General features: G+C 34.8%; 3 protein-coding genes across 6 annotated transcripts in view; 1 reads left to right on the top strand and 2 right to left on the bottom strand.

The window, feature by feature from the left end:
- Nucleotides 1–2,729, bottom strand: part of idua (alpha-L-iduronidase) — a 30,486-nt gene extending 27,757 nt beyond the window's left edge. For all 3 annotated transcript variants that reach the window (XR_012406683.1, XM_001923654.9, XM_073951946.1), the window contains exons 1-2: nt 2,403–2,729; nt 593–733 (exon numbers count right to left, since the gene is read on the bottom strand). Coding sequence is in view for 2 of the 3 variants with exons in the window: in XM_001923654.9 (XP_001923689.3) it covers nt 593–733; nt 2,403–2,563 (302 nt within the window). In the remaining variant the exon portion in view is untranslated. The remainder of the gene's footprint in view (nt 1–592; nt 734–2,402) is intronic.
- A 2,542-nt stretch (nt 2,730–5,271) lies between these two features.
- Nucleotides 5,272–12,516, bottom strand: si:ch211-155m12.1. The gene is made up of 4 exons (NM_001089416.1): nt 12,206–12,516; nt 10,058–10,124; nt 9,918–9,974; nt 5,272–6,581 (listed from the first exon to the last, which is right to left on the bottom strand). The coding sequence occupies exons 2-4, from the start codon at nt 10,109–10,111 to the stop codon at nt 5,904–5,906; spliced, it is 789 nt and encodes a 262-aa protein (NP_001082885.1). The 5' UTR covers nt 10,112–10,124; nt 12,206–12,516; the 3' UTR covers nt 5,272–5,903.
- A 303-nt stretch (nt 12,517–12,819) lies between these two features.
- On the top strand, nt 12,820–19,792 carry LOC100002472 (uncharacterized). 2 transcript variants are annotated; one of them, XM_021474007.3, is made up of 4 exons: nt 16,485–16,742; nt 16,821–16,896; nt 16,972–17,016; nt 19,238–19,792. In XM_021474007.3, the coding sequence occupies exons 2-4, from the start codon at nt 16,834–16,836 to the stop codon at nt 19,592–19,594; spliced, it is 465 nt and encodes a 154-aa protein (XP_021329682.1). In that variant the 5' UTR covers nt 16,485–16,742; nt 16,821–16,833; the 3' UTR covers nt 19,595–19,792. The 2 variants fall into 2 exon arrangements, with proteins under 2 accessions (XP_073808046.1, XP_021329682.1); XM_073951945.1 differs by lacking the exons at nt 16,485–16,742; nt 16,821–16,896 and adding an exon at nt 12,820–13,495 and having other exon boundaries at nt 19,238–19,788.
- The last annotated feature ends 1,611 nt before the right edge of the window (nt 19,793–21,403 follow it).

Raw genomic sequence — 21,403 nt, 5'->3', positions numbered from 1 at the left:
ACTCTTGGCATTCTCTATATGAGCTTCAAGAGGTAGTCACATGAAATGGTCTTCACTTCACAGGTGTGCCCTGTCAGGTTTAATAATGGTCTGTACTGTGTGTATCGGGTTTAGATTTTATGCATCTATGCATGTACATGAGCTTGTTTTCCGAGGGGTCTTAAATGCACAAATGTAAATGTAGTCAACCATTGAAATGAAGCTTACTATTTAATTGCCAATATAACAAGCTACTTATTAGCGAATACCTTTATATAAATATTTTTATTTCCTTAATAACTTTATATAAATACTTTTAGCATACATATTTCTCTTGTTTACTTTGTTTTCCAATTATTTAAATGTCTTTCTGTCCCCTTGTGTTGATATGTATCTGTACCCTGAGCTCCTGTACAGAACCACGAAAAAAACATATCCTTGCATGTTTGCACAGACTTAGCAAGCAAAGATGAGCCTATAACGGCACTTCACGGGACCTTTATTATCTATGTATTCATATATTATATGCCACACATATTTTATATTCTAGCAAGTATGTAAATTGTATAACATTTTATTCATTCAAATTCAGAATCAGTCTGGTGTAACTGACCGTGCAGACACCAGCTCCAGCATCCAGTGTATTCGCACCTGCTGGATTCCTCTGTGTGGCACTGAGCCGATCAAGGCCAGATTCATCTGCTGGTCTGGACTGAGATCATACAGGTGTGCATCCGTGTGCGGCTGCGGAGGACTGCAAAAACAGGACACAAACATGAGCAGATTTAACAGGTAATGCTGTTTGTTAGTCACCCAAAAAACACTCTCCAGTCGTTCTAAATATTTATGAGTTTCTTTATAAGAACCCAAAAGAAAATATTTTGAAGAATGTTGGAAACTGGTTACCATTGACATGCATAGTAGGAAAAACAAATGCCTGCTGCCTTTCAGCATTTTTCAAAATATCTCCTTTTGTGTTTAACAGAAGAAAAAAAAAACTCAAACAGGTAAATGATAAAGTAGTAAATGATGACAATATTTATTTTGGGGTGAACTTCTTTTGAACTAGGTAACTTCATCCTATTTCCCAGAGATGGGTTGCGGCTGGAAGGGCATCCGCTGCGTAAAAACTTGCTGGATAAGTTGGTGGTTCATTCCACTGTGGCGACCCTGGATTAATAAAGGGACTAAGCCGACAAGAAAATGAATGAATGAATGAATTAATGAATTTCATCCTAGTATCTCCTATAGTACTGTGTGCTTTTGGAATACACGCGTAAACAATGTGATATTTCAGTACATAATCATTGTTAGGATCATCCTAAAATTGCAGTAATAAAAGTTTATTAAACAGTCATGAAATCCACCAACCAAATTTGAGATTTTAAGATGTAAATAAATATTGATTAGGCATTGCTAAAAACGGTAATATGAATCATAATTGAAAGTTGTTGTTTTTTTTTTTTACTTTTTCCTAAGCAGTTTTGTTCTTTTTATTTGAATAGGTAAGCTGATGAACGTCACGTAACATGAGGTCACTGTGAGGTATCAGTGTCATTTCACCACAACACTGTAATGTCGCTTTAAAAAGTTTGTGTGAAAGATTATTTAGGTGGTTTCTATGAAAATTAATAGTGCCATGTAAGAACATCTAGATAGAGGACATTTAAATTTTGATCAAAAACACTTGAAGAAAAATCAAGGTAAAGATTGCTTGATAAGGAAATACATTTATTCTACTTCATTTCCAAACATGTTGTACCTTCAAAGATGTTATTAAAAACCAAACAAATTTCAGATAAATAAGAGAGTTTTGTATACATGAAAGGCTTGTATCAATTCAAAGCTAATCGGTGAAGCTATTTTTCATTTTATCACAATAAACTGTTGAAATGTCATTTCCACCACCACACACATTTTAAAGAAACATTTAAACAGTTCTTGTGACACATTAAAAGTGTATTCACAATGTATATGTTCATGCTTTATTTAATATACAAATTAAGTTTATTTATTTTCTAATAAGCTCTTTCCCAAATTAATATTAAACTGTCGAGTGTGACAGGTGTACAATTCAGCATACAGCTCATTTATTTCATTGACAAATTAATAATTATTATATAAATTGTGGAAAGATTGGTTAAACTAGATACAAAAATGATCTTAGACAATGTTTGACTGCCATAATTTATTTGATATTTAATAAAAGCTGTATATTGAGATGAATTGACATTTGTTCAGTTCACGATGGAAAGATGTTTCTCTTTTAATCTAAGTCTGTCCTCTTACAGATCTCAAAATTAGACAAACTGTTTAAACTTATGAGGCTGTTACGTTAATTTTGAACAAGTAAAAAAACTCAACTTCACATGGCTAATAGTGAGCGCCCGTAGATGAAGAATGTTACACATTACACATCTTACCAGAATCCAGTGCTTCTCCAAAAGTGCTCCAATTTTCGTAGTGGTTTGTCAACATTCACTCGAACCTCCACAGATGAAGAAATTACAGACTGCTGCTGTTTTATCATCAGGACTGTCATAAATACGGTCCATGTCAATGAACGGAGTTTACATTTGCACATGCTGCCGACGTCACTTATAAACAATCAATATACATGTCTTACAGATAAAATAATAAGGCTTTCGAGGTCCGGAAATCGCATTTGGAAACATTAAACGTATTTTCACTAACTTCTGTTCTCATGTAAAGCATCTATTCAGCTTTCTTCGGAAAGTTGGTGCACTGACGTCATCGACTGGCGACTTGTGGTTATCGCAGCTGAGCTGAATGATGTCGCAGCCTGCTGGTCTAAACATGAAAATTACTCTTTTCTCAAGCACATTATTCATTTTTATTCCTTTATTTTTTAGTTGTTTAATGCTAGTACTGCTTTTCTTTTTTTTTTCTTTTTTACTAAATGCAGACTCGAGTCATAGGTACACGGTTGTCAAATAAACCTTTCCCAGCTGAAAAAAACAGCATAGGCTGGTTGACCAGCCTGGTTTTAGAGGGGTTTTGGCCATTTCCAGGCTGGTTTCTAGCCTGGTCTTAGCTGGGAGATGACCAGCTAAAACCAGCTTGACCAGCCTAACCAGGCTGGAGCCCAGCTAAAACCAGCTTTGTCCATCTTAAACCAGGCTGGTCAAGCTGGTCATTTTCCAGCCTGACCAGCTAAGACCAGGCTGGAAACCAGCCTGGAAATGGCCAAACCCCCTCTAAAACCAAGCTGGTCAACCAGCCAACCAGCCTATGCTGTTTTTTTCAGCTGGGAAAGCCTAGGCTGGTTTAAGCTGGATTTTTTAGCAGGGTTATTACATGTTTTTAGCCTATATTCATTATATATATAATAAGTTTATCTGACAACAGTGTCATAATGTTTTATATAAAGAATATAAATTAATTATAATTAATATTTAAAAGTACAATATTAGGGTGTGTGTGTGCATGTGATTGAGAGTGTATGGGTGTTTCCCAGTTCTGGATTGCATGGCATCTGCTGTGTAAAACATATGCTGGAATAGTTAGCAGTTCATTCTGCTGTGGCGACCCCAGATTAATAAAGGGACTACGCTTAAAATAAAATGAATGAATTAATGAATGTACAAAATTAGGGTGGCAAGGTGGCTCAGTGATTAGCACTGTCACCTCACAGGAAGAAGATTGCTGGTTCGAGTCCCGGCTGGGTCAGTTGGCATTTCTGTGTGGAATTTGCATGTTGTCTCCCCATGTTCGGATGAGTTTCCTCCGGATGCTCCGGTTTTCCCCACAAGTCTAAAAACATGCGGTACAGGTGAATTGGATAGGCTAAATTGTCCGTAGTGAATGAGTGTGAATGAGTATGAATGGATGTTTCCCAGTAAAGGGTTGGAGCTAGAGGGGCATCCGCTGCGAAAAATACATGGTGGATAAGTTGGCGGTTCATTCCACTGTGGCTACCCAAGAGTAATAAAAGGACTAAGCCGAAAAAAAAATGAACGAAGGAATAAAATTGGCCGTAGTGTATGAGTGTTTGTGAATACGAGTGTATGGGTGTTTTCCAATACTGGCTTGCGGCTAGAAGGGCATCTGCAGGGTAAAACATTTGCTAGAATAGTTGTCGATTCATTCCACGGTGGCAAGCTCTGAAATAGAGACTAAGCCGTAGAAAAATGAATGAATGAATGTACAAAATTATCCAAAAAATTACTTAAAAAAACTAAATTAAATAAATTCAAATAAATAAATAAAAAAACTTTTTTGATTAGAATAAATGAATGGGGGGGGGGGAAAGCAAAGCAAAAAACAAATTAATAAGAACACAAATATTTTCTAAATATTCATTTAAATAGGTTGTTTATACAGGAAATTGTGATATTTTAGGATCTGTTTTATGCACAAGTAAAACATATTATGCATAATTAAAACATAATTTTAGGATGTAAAAAAGGGATTTCAAAGACTTTTAAATTAATTTAATTTCATTTTTATTGAGTTTTATATTGGCAAACATTACATGGAGAGGCCAGGCTGAAATATTTATATACTGCAGCACATTTCATGCAAAGTGCACAACAGAAAATGAAACAGAAAATGACATAGATTTAAAAGATTTGTTGATACAATTGAACTAAATGAAAAAATACAAAATAATACTTGCATAAATGCTGATAAAAGACCATAAAGGTGTTAGGAAGAACCAAACCTGGGGTTTTCACAGTGAGGCCACTTTATTTGCACCCGAAAATAATCTAAATAACCATCAAAGCACCATTTGTTTCATACTGCGAAGAATGTTTAAATATAATAAAACCCTATTTAGAATAATTAAAACATTTTTCTTTTTATAGGCTAGATTGCAACCACTTTACAGCTGCAGAATATAGATCCAATAACACACTAAAACAAAAACAAAAGTCCCATCTTTTTGTTTGAAATCTTTCCATCTACTGAATTTCTCATTCAATGTTGCACTCTTAAAAATACAGGTTTTTACATTGATGAATCTTTCAGTGAACAATTCTTTACCGTTTATTGGCTAAGGAGACATATGGTGAACTTGACATTGATTACAATATAATTGTTTATTTATTGAGTTTAGTTACTTTATTTATTTATTTATTAGTCAGTCATAAAAGTTCAAAAGTCTTGTAATAACCCTCAGTAACATAATCTCCACTGAAGCATCAATGCGAAAAATGTAAAAACAGCAACAAAAAAAGAGAATATTTAAAATGCATTTTTAATTTATTTATTTATTTGTCTATCATCTTATTTTAAACACACACACACACACACACACAAACACATATATATATATACATATATGTGTGTGTGTGTGTGTGTATTTAAAATAAGATGATAGACAAATATAATATATATTATATATAATATTAAATATAAATTAAATTAAGAATCTTTTATTTATTTATTTTTGGACCAGACCATACTCTCCACGATAACCGTTTTCAAGGTATATCGCGGTTTGGAAAAGTCAAGGTTTCAAAACTGCCAAAATTTTCTCCTATACCCTTCGTAACATATGTGTACGATTTTAAAAATAATTTTAAGGACAAAAATATTTGCGGCAGAAAAGATATCCAAATTAAACTGTAAAGAAATCAGTGTTTTTGAAACTAATGATGACAGCAGAAGTCAATGATTCATCTTAATTAATTAGCCTGGCATGTTTACTGCTCCAAAATATTATAAATGTCTCTAAAAATAAAATATAATGTGTTCAAAGGAGAAAAAAAGTTGTTGTTTTTTATCCAGACACTTAAAAAGAATCTATTTTAGGGCAGTAATCACAAAATCGTGAAACAGTGATATTTTAATTCAAGGTTATCATACCGTCAGAATCTTATACCAGCCCATGCCTAATCTATACTGAAGCATCAACGCTAATAAAGCACCTTTAATATTTTGAATCGGGGTTTAAAAAACTACCCCTGTGTGGTAGCAGGCTGCCCACGCTCCCGAAATATAATAGGAGGTGTAATGGCCACATTAGGCATGCCGTAGTTTGGGAAGTAGGGATTGTGATGATGATGATGATAATACGTCGGTGGAGGATAAAAAGGGTAAGAACCAAAACCTTGAGAACCCAGGAGAGGATTTAAGTGCTGAAAGTTGAAAGGCTGAAAATATGGGCTGACATGAGGACCGAGTAATGCAGAACTCTGAAGAGGACGCCCTATATTTGGATATGCCTGAGGAAGATTATTAGCTGGCATAACCATTGCATTCTGGGGCAGGACGGGGCCATATTGGGCTGGAAGAGTCATGACCTGAGCTGGGTTTTGGATGGCGGGGACTGGCTCTGCATTAGCAAGCATTAACTGCTGCAGAGGCGCTGGTTTGGGAGTTTCTGCAGCCGCCGGTCTGTCCTGCTGGGGAGCACCAGAGATAAAAAGGTTAATCTGTGGGACGGGGGCCTGCGGGGCTGGTTTGGGGTCTGCAGGAGGGCTGGGGTTGAACGGTAGAGGATTGAGCACGTATGAAGTCTGGACCTGCGGAGGAAGCTCTTGCAGACCTGTTGGTTTTGTGGTCGGGTTAGTGATTGGAGGTTTGTTGACGTTCGCTAGAGTGTCTCTCATCTCAGTTAGCAAGGCTTGCAATGCCTATAGAGGGAAAAGGGAATGCATTCGAGTCAATTCATATTCATTTCTTGAGCGCTTTTACAATGTAGATTCTGTCAAAGCAGCTTAACATACATTTAAAGTCCAAATACAGTTAAAGTCAAAATTATTCGCCCCCTTGTTTATTCTTTTACACCAATTTCTGTTTAACGGAGAGAAGATATCGTCAAACATAATAGTTTTAATAACTCATCCCTAATAACTGATTTATTTTATCTTTGCCATGATGACAGTAAATAATATTTGACTAGATATTTTTCAAGACACTTCTATACAGCTTAAAGTGACATTTAAAGGGTTAACTAGGTTGATTAGGTCAGAGGTTTTCAAACTGTGGTTCTCTAGTGGGTCGCACAGTGAACAAAGTTCGGTCGCGCAACGTCACATAGCTGCAGCTACATTGCGGTGAATCAAAACCAGTACGATTGATGGCAATAACTCAAAAACCTCTTACCCTAAAAAGATCTAAAGTGTGTTTCCTACAAAAAGACAAAGCTGGTTATATTTCACAGCTGTCTTTTTCTTTTTTTAGCTTGACATTACAAGCACTGCTCCGTTTGAGCCCTCGCAATCTGCGTTTAGCCGACAGAGCTCGCGCTGAGCGGAGCTCTCAGTAAAGGACCGTCGGAAAAGTGCTTATTTTATTTATTTTTTTAGTTTTTTGCTCCGTCATGCGTGCTTTATTTTAAACACAACTAATTTTCTCTTAAATGAGCACAAACAGTTACTAAAGTAGTGGAATGCTTCATTATAGATCTGTGCATTCTTACATTAACACCTGTTATAAAGCCAAACACAATGAGAAGTTCATTTGCTTCTCTTCACTAAATAACTATGGTAACTTTAATTAATATGCAAATACAATTAAAAGTGAAGTAGATTTTATAGCTTTATTTAATTTCTGGATAGGCCATTGATTTTAATAGGCTAAACCTTTTATGTTATTGTCAATATTTTCTAATGTTTGCTATGTATTCTATCATTTGAAGCTATTTGTTGTCCAATATTTTTTACATCCCAACGTTGACAGATTGCTAATCAATAAATAGCTATAGTGCTATCTGTTAGGTTTAACGTCACCTAATGTTATGGAAGGGTATAGATGTTATGGAAAATCGTAATAGTAATGTAACTACCCCCATCATTCCTTCCACAAGCAAATGTGTAAATATTAGATCTATTCAGCTATAATATTAATTGCATTGGCATATTCATCTGACGTTTTCCCAGCTTGTAGTCGATCAAAAAACTATTTAGTTTCTTATGACTATACACTAGCAGTGGAATTTACTGCGATGTGACAGGGCTTGATCATAATCAAGTGGCTTGATCATCATATTCTCTTCTGAAAAAAAGAGGAGTATCTTTTTCAACAAAAAATGATCACAGTTACAGCCAGCATCCCACAAAAAGCACTTTGTGCCTCATCTTGTGCATATCAAATCGCAAAATCCAAAAAGCCACACACCATAGATTTTTGACTGCTTTGAATGGATACATTTTTTTTTACCCATTTTTCCATATAAAAATATTATGGTGGGTCTTGAGATTGAATTACTTGCCTAGGTGGGTCCTGGAATAAAAACGTTTGGGAATCCCTGAATTAAGTTAACATTTGATTTGCAGGCTATAACAGCACATTCTGCATTCAACTCTTGATGAAGCTGCCAAAGATCAGCTGATTAGGTCAGAATTTCAGTTTTTAAGTGCAAAAAGTAAATTATTGTAATTGTTTTTTCCTTATTACAAGTTGTGTTTCTCTTTTCATTTGTCACACTAATGATCAATCTACAGGTTATTTAGTGTAATAACACATTCTTGAGTCTGAAATGTCTGAGTTTTTCAGTTTAAAAGTGAATCAGGTTTAAATGGCAAGAGTTCCTGTGGAGACGAAAGTAACATTGTTATTTATGCGCCACTGCTAATATTCATGCCTTATTCCTCATTTCCACATTAGAGTTTGCAGCGATTTGACTCAGATGTTTTATAAGATTAAAGCAAATTGCCAATAATAACAAAAAATATTTGAAAATTTTGGAAAATGTTATCATTTTGCTTTGTTGGATTGCTTTAAAAACAGTTGATGGAGCTAAAATTTTAAATGAAAATGCCACTATCATCTTGTAAAGGTATTTTCCCGTATTTCTCCCGTATTTTCAGTCTTTCTGGCAAATAGACATTAAAGAGCCAAGCCTCCCTATACGCATCCTACACTGCCAAACAGTCTGTTCTGTGCTTTTGCTTTGTTTAGGCGAGAAAACACTTTGAAATGAATATAAAAACGGCGCGATTCCCTTCCTTTTTAATACAAGTGCCGTCACCCCTCCTTTGCAGTCCTCAAAACAGTCATATAATGGTGCATGACTGTCAGCTGACGCGCTCCATAGTGTTAAATAGACGCTGTTTCCCAAACGGATTCTGTACACTCGATTTGAAGCGGAGCAAAAGTCTGGCTTTTGGGTGCGTTTTTAAACAGATATATACACATAATTAATAATAATAACATCTAATAATGTCGATAATGGTGTTTTTTTTTTTTTCAAACACAAGTTAGGAAAGCAGTCGAATGCTTTCATTATAACATTAGATGTGTGCATTTTTAAAGTGACACCTGTTATTTAATGTAATCACGCAAAAAAAATAAATCTAAATCAATAAGAGATTCATTCGTTGCTCTTTAATCAAAATGTGAGAGTTATACAGTGAAGAAACGGCTAATGATAATAATAATAATAAAAATAAAACATAATACTGAGCATTTAACTATTTATTTTCAAAGATACAGCTCCAAATGAATAATTTGGGGATTTTTATAAAGGAGCCGGGGGGTGGGGGGGGGGGGGGGGGGGGGGGGGGGCATATCCCTTATTTTCACATCCCAATGTTGACAGGTATGACAAGTGCGCCATTTGGGACGCAGCTATTATCTTCAGCATGTATGGTGAAAACTCTAATGGCAGACAGTTGCTTCTCACTCAGGGCTGTTTATGCTAATGAAGGAGAGACTGTCACTAATGGGCGGGGCTTTCCCCCTCTGATGACACGGACAAGGAGAGAATGTCAATCAAAGTGTTTCTGCAGTTTTTATTGAGTGTGATTATAAAAAATACATTTATTGATTTCTTTACTATTAGAGGCTGGTTATATTCACACACTGTTGCCACACAACTGTTTAAACCCTTATAAAAGTAATTTTTTGCGTAATACGTCTATTTTAATGAATTTGACTGTTCGGTTTTAGAGTGTTTTCATTATTTCATTTGCACATGATCAATTTCAGGGTTATGAGGTCAAATGTATGCACAAATAAACACTCACCCCCTGTCCGTCCTCTTCACTGGCAGATCTGGCTTCTATCTCATGGTGCTGATCCACCTGTGAGACAAACACATGCTCTTAAAAAACCCTTATTAGCATTCCTGTATGCTGAATATGAACGCAATCAAATATACACTTACTGGTGCCGCAGTTATCAACAATAAGTTGCTTATTAACAGCACTGTTATCTTCATGATGCAAGTATATCTGCAATGAATATGCATTTGAAAAACTTGAAATGCAAATAAAAAGCATGCAATTTACATTAATACCAGCTTATTTTAAATACTTTAAATAGGCTTACACTATCCTTATAAATAATCTGTCCTAATATATAAACTGCATAGTTGCAATCTAAACAATTACATTCTTGCTTAAAAAAAAGCCTTAAAAGTACATGATGTTTTCCAACAGCTGCAAGATTTGTCCATCTGTAATGAGTCTATTGATCTGCTGTCACTCTATGTGGGTGGAGTAATACACAAGGGTGAAGAGGCTGTATGAGTGCTGTGTAAGAGGCTGAATTATCATGTGCATTTGTTTATTTGACAAAACATGTCTTTTTGACTCAAGAAGGTCCACACTGACTCCAAAGGCATATACTGATAAGATCAGGGCCTGTTGTGTGGACTTTGGGGGTTTTATGATGTGGTCACATGTTGATTGGTCCGTTTGAATGTCTCAGCATTTGGGCTTTAGTCACATGGTCAAGAAAGATACAAAATAGGTGGCAAACTCTGCTCTGTCTCTTTTCCTGCCCTCTCTTTTCCGTCTCTGTCTTTTCCTCCTCTGCTCCTCTCCTCCTCTGGAGTCTATCTTCTCTGACTCTACTGCAATCAGGCTAACTTCTGGGCCTGCTCTCTTTGTCTCTCTCTCCCTCCCCCTGTGTCTCTCCTTCTACCTCTGGTAACTTTAATTTTACATTTAGGCTGGGTCCTATTAATATCATATGTTTTATCATTTCATATTTGATCATTTTATACAGTTATTTGTAATTAATTCAGCTGTATCCATAAATAATTATTGTCATTAAATCATCTCATTTTCAAGAATTTGTGAATTACTTTTAATTTAACATCAACATTTAATTGTTCCATATTGCAATACAACACAATCACATAACATCAACGCTCTCCCACATTTATAGCTATTAATACTGCCCTTATTTCTGTTTTTGGTATGAGATTGCAGAAGAATGGTTTGACTAGAAATGTACAGTTTTTTTTACCATCATGCTTTTTAGTCATTTGGCAGAACTACAGTTCAAACCGCTGTGGTTAAAACCCATTCTTACAGCTGTTATTGCAGAACATCAAAGGCTATCAGCCTAATCAGAATCAAGAACCAGACAGAACTGTTGTATAAATATATATACAGTTGAAATCAGAAATATTAGCCCTCGTTTATTTATTTCCCCAATTTCTGTTTGACAGAGAGAAGATGTTTTCAACACATTTCTAAACATAACAGTTTTAAAAACTCATTTCTACTAACTGATTTATTTGATCTTTGTCATGATGACAGTAAATAATATTTGACTAGACATTTTTCCAGACACTTCTATAACGCTTAAAGTGACATTTAAAGCCTTAACTAGGTTAACTAGGCAGATTAGGGTAATTAGGCAAGTAACGATAACGATGGTTTGTTCTGTAGACTATATATCAAAATAATATATAGTTCTAAAGGGGCTAATAATATTGACCTTAAAATGGTTCTTAAAAATTTAAAAACTGCTTTTTTTTCTAGTTGAAATAAAACAAATAAGACTTATTCCAGAAGAAAAAATATTATCAGACATACTGTGAAAATGTCCTTGCTAAACATCATCTGGGAAATATTGAAAAGGAAAAAATTCAAAGGGGAGCTAATAATTCTGACTTCAACTGTATATATTAATAATGCAAAAATAATTTCTAAACGCAAAGGTTGCTATTAAAAAAGCACCTTAATTTATTTACATTATTATAAATGTGTTAATTTTTCCTTTTTATTAAAAGTATTTATTAAATTAATTTTGTTTGTAACTGATCTGATTAATAACATATTTTTCATTCATTTATTGAATGTTTCCATCTGATTATCAAACTATCGTCTGCAATAAAATATCGATATTATGCATGTGAAAGCTTTTAAATACAGAAGCTATTTAACAAACAAAACACACATTTTGCATTAATATTTTGACCTTAAATGCCAATTAAACTCTATTGTTAAATAAATTTTATTTTTCCCAATGTGATCAGCAACATTATAATAACATGCATAGAAAATGATAAATACCTTACCTCAAAATCTCTTGTAAAAAGCTGAAGCGAAGCTCCCTAAGATTTGTGTATTGATGGTGCTGAAGATGCTTTTAAGGCCTTTGAGCATTGTAGAAATTGGGATTCATCCAATCAGCGGTGCTGTTTGTTTTTCAAATGTCCCCTAAAATTGCAGAATGTCTCAATATTAAACACATTTACCACTAAAAACTGCTATACCTTATAATTAAACCCCGGTTATGGGTTTCCAAATGTGTTTTAATATCATTATTACATGATGCAATGTGTGTGTAGCGCAATACTACATGTCTCGGTATGTTACGCAAGTGTCTTGTCCTTTAGATATATTGAGCAGAGATATAAACGACACACAAACAAGTCGACTGACTCACTGTGGGAGGAGAATTAGAGGAAAACACCCTGGAAACACACCTGAAATCAAACATTAAACATGATCATCGGTTAATAATAGCTATTTTATTAGGTTTTGATGCTCTTTAAAGTGATAATTCACCCAGAAATTAAAGTCCTTGTTATTTACTTACACACACTCACTTGGTTGTACACATTTAGGAATTTATTTCTTCTGTTAACAAGGAAACAAGATATTACAAGGGAGGAGGGGGCGCTGCTCTAGTGGCGACCAGCAGAAGGTGTTGCAGCACGAGTTGTTCCATGTATTCTCCTTTATACAAGCTTATACAAGTTTAAAGTTTTGCTTAGTTTAGTGATTTTAAGGATTAATTTTAATGACTCTTAAACCCTTGGGAAGAGACATCCCTATGTAGGAAGATGGATGTGTATTTTATGATCATCTGGCTGTATACTATTGGCGTAGTGTTGTGTCAATGGCCTCACACAACAAACAGGCTGAGGTATTCTCGAGAGTTCCTGCTCGGACTCAGAGGGATGCAGCGCAATTTGGTTGAGCCAGTGGATTATAGTTTGGACTGTCTACTTGATCACCCCGGGCTGGACTTGGGCTCACAAAGACGGATGAATAGCCTTGTTGAGAAGAGGCCCTCGAGGAAACCACGGCTTAAAAAACGAGGAAAAAAGGGAGGTGTACGAGTGCGAATTAAAAACCTGCTGAAAAAGAATCGCATTCCACTTCCAACTATACTTCTGGCGAACGTGCAATCCCTGAAAAATAAGATCGATGAATTACAGGCTAACATTCGTCATCTTCGAGAGTATAAAAATGCTTGCATCTTGGCACTGACCGAGACATGGCTTACTACAAAGGATACGGACTCCTCACTGGCATTAGACGGGTTTGATGCGCCGGTTCGGCTGGATCGGGACTGTGAGGTAACGGGTAAAAATCGGGGCGGTGGTGTCTGTCTCTACATCAATCGAGGATGGTGCACAAACGTGACAGTGAGAGAAAGAGTATGCTCTCCAGATATAGAACTGCTGTCTGTGTCATTAAGACCTTTTTATCTGCCAAGGGAATTCCCACAGGTTTTTATTACTGTGGTTTATATACCTCCGAAAGCAAATAGTATAAATGTCGCAGGTACTCTTAGTAAAGTCTTATCAAACTTGAAACAAATTTCACCGGATGCTCCGAACTTTGTTCTTGGGGATTTTAATAACTGTGATCTCAGGAAAACTTTGTGTGACTTTTATCAGTATGTAAATTGTCATACAAGATATGATAAGATATTGGACCTCTGTTATGGATCGATTAAAGGGGCAATGAAAGCTGTAGCGGGTCCACCAGTCGGCTTCTCTGATCATAACGTGGTACACCTCCTCCCAGTATATAAATCTGTGCTGAGGAGGGAGAAGGTGCGGAAGAGGGAAATTAAAGTATGGTCAGAGGACAATTCACTGGCCCTTCAGGGTTGTTTCGATTGTACAGACTGGTCCGTTTTTAAAGAGACATCTGAAAGTATTGATGAACTTACAGAAGTAGTGTGTGATTACATATCTTTTTGCACAGATATGATTATCCCTCACAAAACTGTTATTGACTTTCCAAATAACAAACCTTGGCTGTCAAATGACACAAAATCTCTCCTGCAAAGTAAACATAAATATTTTAAACAGGGTGATATGAGCTCAGTTAAGCAATTAAAAAAGGCAGTGAGAGTGCAAATAAACAAGGATAAAATTAGGTATAAGGACAAAATTGAGAATCAGCTGAGCAGTAATAATTTAAGATCAGCCTGGCAAGGGGTGAAGGCAATGGCTGGGTGTAAAGAAGATAGAGGGGGCAGTGAAATCAATTTAAATGGTTTTAGTTCTGCGAGAGAGTTTGCTGAGGAACTAAATACATTTTACTTAAGGTTTGATGAGGATGATTTTAAGTCAGAAAATGACAATTTAAAACAACATCTGTCATGTAGTAACTCCGTAAACATTAGTAGAATTCAGGTCAAAGGCCTCCTTCAGAGAACTAATACTAAAAAAAGCCCGGGTCCTGACAATATTGGTGGTAGGGTGCTACATACGTGTGCGGAACAGCTTTCTGAAATATTTCATTACATTTTTTCACAGTCTCTTATGCTACAAAGGGTCCCTGAAATCTGGAAGAAATCTGTTATTGTTCCTATAGCTAAAACCAAGTTTCCCCGAGAGTTAAATGATTTTAGACCTGTTGCTCTTACTTCATTAGTCATGAAGTGTTTTGAGAGATTTATTAAAGGTGAGATTTTATTGCAGTCAAAGGATAAATTTGATCCATTGCAGTTTGCTTTTAGACAGAGCAGGGGAGTTGAAGATGCCAATCTTACAATGTTAAATTACCTGTTTAATCACCTGGAAAAGCCTAAGACTCATGCCAGATTGTTGTTTATTGATTTCTCTTCTGCTTTTAATACTATGAAGCCACATTTGTTGGTGGAGAAATTAATTTCTCTTTTTAACTTGGATCTTAATATTTGTGGATGGATTCTTGATTTTTTAGTTGGACGTCAACAGTGTGTCAGAGTTAATGGTGCTCTTTCTGACTTCCAGTTTTGTTCCACTGGGTCACCTCAAGGTTGCTGCCTCTCACCTCTTTTGTTCATCATGTATACTAATGACTGTCGTAGTATTCACAGGGATTGTCATATCATTAAATATGCAGATGATTCTGTGATTGTAAGTCTCCTCCACGATCAGGATTTGGGGCATGGTCCTGCTGTGCAGGAGTTTACTTCCTGGTGTGATAGATTTTCTCTCCAGTTGAATGCAAGTAAAACAAAAGATATGGTGATAGATTACAGGAAGGCTTCTCCAACCCCAAACATAACTAATATTAAAGGCTTGGACATTGAAATTGTTGACACACATAAATATCTAGGGGTTGTTATTGATAATATGTTGACATTTCAACCTAACACCCAGGCTGTATATAAAAAAGTCCAACAAAGACTGTTTTTTCTGAGGAAACTTAGATCATTTCAGGTTTCTACCTCTATGATGACGCTGTTTTATAAACAATTTATCGAATCTGTTTTATCTTTTTGCATTGTAGCTTGGTACGGCAATCTGAGTGTGTCAAGCAAGAACAGGTTGAGCAGCCTGGTGAAGGTGGCAGGCAAGATCATTGGTTTTAATCAGACTGGTCTAATGGTAATCTACCAAAATCATGTAATAAGGAGAGCTCAGGGTATCCTATGCACCCCGGATCACCCACTGTACTCTGTATTTCAGCTGTTGCCATCAGGACGTCGTTTTAGGGTTCCTATTTGCAGGACAAATAGAACCAGAAATTCTTTTATAATGGTGGCCATTAGGTCATTAAATGAGTCCAGGGGGGAGGGGGATGTTTCTATATATTGATGTATGGATGTTGTATAGTAGTATTTTTTTATTTTTATTTTTTAATGTGTACATGGAACTTCGCCTGTGTATGGTACCTTGTTGCAATTTAGTTTCCCTAACGGGATAATAAAGCTGAGTCTGAGTCTGAGTCTGAGTCTGAAACAAGATATTCTGACAAAATGGCGGGAAAATGCACCTATTGATATTCACAGGATACATTTATTATGGAAGTCGATATTAATGTATCTTCATTTATTATATATAACTTCAAGTATATCTCAATCTGTGTTATAGTAACCTCAAACAGGTATGTAGGAGTAATTTATGACAGATTTCGTATTTTGAGGTGAACTGCCCCTTTAAGGAAAATATAATGGCGTCGCGGTTTGATAATAAGCGGTTTTGGTAGAAAATACACCCATAAACATGTTATTTTAAGCCATTTTTGAGCGTTTTGTATAGATATATCACTCTGTTTTGTACTATATTCAATCTGCTAAGCCTTATACAAAGTTTGTTCATCAAAAAATGATTGTGAAATGTTGCAGATACTTGAGGGAGGTGTCACAGATCAGTGTGGCGAGGGATTTCTCCAGCTCTCAAACTCTTTAATTAATTTAAAACCATCTAGAGCGATTTAAAAGATTAAAAGCCAAATTATCAAATCCACAGCACGCAATTATGGGTAATTACCACAAGTTTTATTGGGTGAATGACAAAAGGTTGCCGTATAAAAACTAAAGCTTGTGGAATAGCATAGTATTAACAGCAGAAGTTGTTGGGATGTGAAAACGAGAATCAGGTAAGTGAAAATAGTAATCTATATGTGAAAACATTTATATGTTTACTTGCCTTCGGGATCACGGATCAAATTTTGCAGGGCAGAATCAGCTATGGCAACTTTAATCTTCGTTTACTATCTCCTGACTGCAGTCTGTCTCAATCTGGCTGCTCCAGTGAGTTAATAAAATATTATATAACGCAAAAATAACGTATATAAGACTGAATGGATTATGTCTGTTTTTATATAGGTGAAGGAAACCAGGAGCAGGAGGACTAGAGATATGAGTATAGAGGTAATCACTTCCAAATCTAGGCTTGTTCAGGGAAAATGCAAAGGAAATAAATATTATCAAAGAATCATTTTTATGTATAAATCGCTTTTTGAAAATCGACACCCCACCTCATAGGCTGTCTGTTAAATTTGACAATTTCCATATTAAAACCGTGTTTGAAATGAGAAATCCAAACGATGTAGTTGAATTTTAATTCTGCACCAAACATTGCAGATATGTCTTGGAAAATGCAAATTGAAATGCAGGAATACATCACCATTTAACATATTGCATTGCCATTTTGCATATTACATTTCGAAATGAATTATGCTAGTCACATGCCTCCATAAATTCTAGCCAACTACTTCGTAGTCAAACTTTTAATAAATGTGGTTTAATTACCTCAACGCTTGTGATTTAAAGACTGTTCAAAAATGTTGCTATGATTAGATGATGTTTCTCACCTCTGTCATCCCTGCTGAGGTAAAAAAAAAACATTGAAATGGTGTTTTAATTGAACCAATGTATTTGTTGTTTTTGTTTTTTTGCTATTAGTGGCATGTAACCAACTAATCTTAATAGAATTCCTGCTGGAAAAAAAGCTGGTCGACCAGCCTGTTTTTAGAGTGGTTGTGGCCATTTCAGCCTGGTTTTAGCTGGTCAGGCTTGGAAATGACCAACTAGCTTGACCAGCATAGCTAGGCTGGGAGCATATCCAAAACCAGCTATGTCCAGCTTAAACAAGGCTCCTTTGTTTAACGGCTCCCAAAACCCCTCGACCGGCTAAAACCAGCCAACCAGCTTAGGCTAGTTTAAGCAGATTTTTTTTTAAACAGGGATGTGTGCCAAAACCAATGCAATCTCACGGCAATTCGTAACTTTTGTACTTAGTGGCTAATTCGTATGAATTCAATCTAATTTGTACAATTTAGTACGATTTGCTCTTCCCCCAAAGACGTTTGGGTTTAGGGGTGGGGTTAGGTGCCACGCCTCCTTTTTAAAATCGTACAATTTTATACGACTAAACTCATACAGATTCATACTTATTAGCCACTAAACTGACAAAACGTAAATTACTTACGATTTCTTGTGGGATCAGGCTGGCTAAAACACACACTCAAAAAAAAAAACTCTTAAAAAAAACGTTGGAGTTATTTTTTTAGCCCAATGGTTGAGTTAAAAATATTTGGTTATTTGTTGTTGTTTTTTTTTTTTACCTTTTTAGATTATTTGTTTAATAACTCAACCAGTTGGGTTACAAACTTTAAATTTCAACAAACTTAACTGATTAACATTCATACGTAATGTTGTTTTTGCATTATAAAGTTATTAAGCTATAACGCAAAAATATTGTTATTTTTTTATCCAATGACCTCTCTGTGTCGTGTTTTTTCTATTTATTTCACCAGCACTCTTATTACTGATGATGCACGCGCACGCTTCATAGCCGATCTATATTAAACGGATAAAAACCCTCAAGTATCTTGAACTAAAATGTAATGGAAATAAAGCCTTTTCAATATTTTTAAAAACTGCATGTTATTTATTTACACAGCCATAATTATAAAATTATTAGTAGTACTAGTCATAGTAGCGATAGTACCAGATCGGAAAAAATTACATTTATTCAAAATGACCTAATGCATTGGGTTAATTATATAACCTAATCCCTTTGGGTTACAATAACCCATAGTTGGGAAGGTGTTATAATAACCTATAGTTGGGTTTTATGTTGGAGTATTTTTAACCCAACTATTTGAACAGGGAAGTATGTAAAATCTATTGGTTTTGATGGCTCAGATTTGATTGTGCAGTTGGAATGGTAATTGCAATGGAAACCATTAGCACTAATGTCTGGTTTCTGTGATTTCAAGAAGGATTTGTCTTGATTAGCTATAATAAACAGTTAATATGGTTTTGTTGAAGTAATAATTCACCTAAAAATGAAAATTCTGTCATCATTTACTCACCCTCCACTAGTTCCAAACCTGTTTACATTTCTTTCTACTGTTGAACACAAAAAAACATTTTGATCAGTGATGAAAAAATTTACTTGCTTAGTACATTTTGGTTTTTAAAATGAAAGCCAGTGGAGTTTTCTTTTCCTATGCATGATATGTTGTTTTGCCTGAGTGTGAAAAAATAGGCAAACTTAATTTAATACACTTTATATACACCTGTATGTAAAATATACATTGGTTTACCTAAACTCTGTTAATCAGTCAATATATTGTGTTTTCAGGACTTATATCAACCAATGCGTCCAGGTCAATCAGGCTTTCCATTTGTTTTCCTCATGCCTACGGATCAGTTTCCTGGAATGCAACTTACGCCCAACATTTCTCCAAGTATCATACGCCCATATTCACCTGATTTCTACCCATTTCGGTATCCAAATCCCTATCTACCCCCATATCTGCATCCACATCTACATCGATATCCATATCTACATCGATATCCACACCCTGGTCCACGCTTATTCCCCTTCAGGCCATCTGTGGCAGTGCAACCCCCCATTATCGTAGTGGACAGAGTCCCGAGTCCCACCACAGTCTCCCCGACAGCCAGACCCCAAACCACAGCCATTGCTGTTGGATGAGGAGCATCTTTCTGGAGCCCAATCATCACTTTCAGCTATCACATAAAACATGACTTGATTGTGAATCAAACTTGAATTTAATAGATTGTTTAATGTTTTTATAATATTTTAAATGTATGCTTTTTTTGTTCTCAAACTAATGTTTGGACTGGTGTTGAGTGAAAAAATCATGGAAATATTAAATATTAGTAATCAAGTTTCTGTCTTATCATTTAGAGCAGGGGTTTGGGGTCCGGGAGGCACAGAAAGCCTAGGGGGTCTGTGAAAACGAATAATAATAATTATTATTATTATTAATAATAATAATAAATAAATATAAACTTAAATTAAGAAATGTTAATAAAAACAGAAATAATATTCAATTATTAAAGCAAACAAAAACTAAAATAAAACAAATGAAGCATAATTAATAAATATAAAATAAACAAATGTAAATAAATATACATATTTAATTAATAAAGTAAACAAAAAAACAAGCATTTTATTAAAATAAATAAATAAACATTAGTTTGAAAAAAAAATACAAATAAAAACTGCATTAAAATAATTATTCATATGAATTTGGATTAAATATAAATTAAAATTAATGAACGTGTAAATACATTAACAGAAGAAAATAAATCTTAGAAATATTAATATATACTTTAAAATGAAATGATAAAAAAAATTAGAATAATATATATACAGGGGTTTGGGGTCCAGGAGGCACAGAAAGCCTAGGAGGTCTGTGAAAATGTTTAAAGTAAAAAAAAAAAATAAAAAATAAAAAATAATAATAAATAAATAAAAACTAAAATAGATAAATGCTAATAAAAACAGAAATAATATTCAATTAATAAAGTAAACGAAAACTAAAATAAACCAAATCAAGCATCATTAATAATAATAACAATAATAAATCTAAATGTCTGTCTGAATTTGGATTAAATATAAATTAAAATTAATGAATGTGTAAATACATTAACAGTAGAAAAAAAATCTTTAAAAAAATATTTTAAAAAAAAATTTAATTTTTTTATATATATAAATAAATAAAAATATATATACATACATACATACATACACACACACACACAGGGGTTTGGGGTCCAGGAGGCACAGAAACCCTATCGAGTTCATGGAAATACGTAAATAATAATAATAATAAACAAATAAATATAAAATAAATAAATGTAACTAAAAATAGAAATAATATTTAATAAGCGTGCATCTTTTACATTTTATGTCTGTAGTGTCTGCTTTTTGCTGGCTGAATGTCGGCGGAGTAATACACAAAGGGTAAAGAGGCTGTAGGAGTTCTGATATTGCAGAATATCGCACGGCTATCAGCCAATCAGATTTGAGAACCAGACAGAACTGTTGTGTATATATATATATATATATATATATATATATATATATATATATATATATATATATATAGCATTTTCCACAGTATAAATTGGGTCTTTATAGCTATTATTTAAATTTGGATCTTTCTCTATTGGCTATTTATATATTTATATTATATAATAATCTCCAAAGCATGGTTTAAAATTTTGGAAAAAAGAACTGAAAATAAGCGTGAAAGAATATGAAAATTCAGTTTTGTGATCACGTCGACTCTTTAAACCATAATAATAATGCAAAATATGACCGTTTTACAGCAATGAAATAGCTGCAGCCTTGGTGAGAATAACAGCTAAATATAACCAAGTGGAAGAAGATAGATGATAAATAGAAGCGGACCCAAAACTGAACCCTGGGGCACACCGGTAGTGACGAGGACTGATGAAACCCCCAAGAAAGCAGAAACCCCAGAGACCCAGA

Source organism: Danio rerio, chromosome 5 (genome assembly GCF_049306965.1).
Source record: "Danio rerio strain Tuebingen ecotype United States chromosome 5, GRCz12tu, whole genome shotgun sequence".
Taxonomy (NCBI): Eukaryota; Metazoa; Chordata; class Actinopteri; order Cypriniformes; family Danionidae; genus Danio; species Danio rerio.
This window is presented reverse-complemented; position numbering and strand designations above follow the sequence as displayed.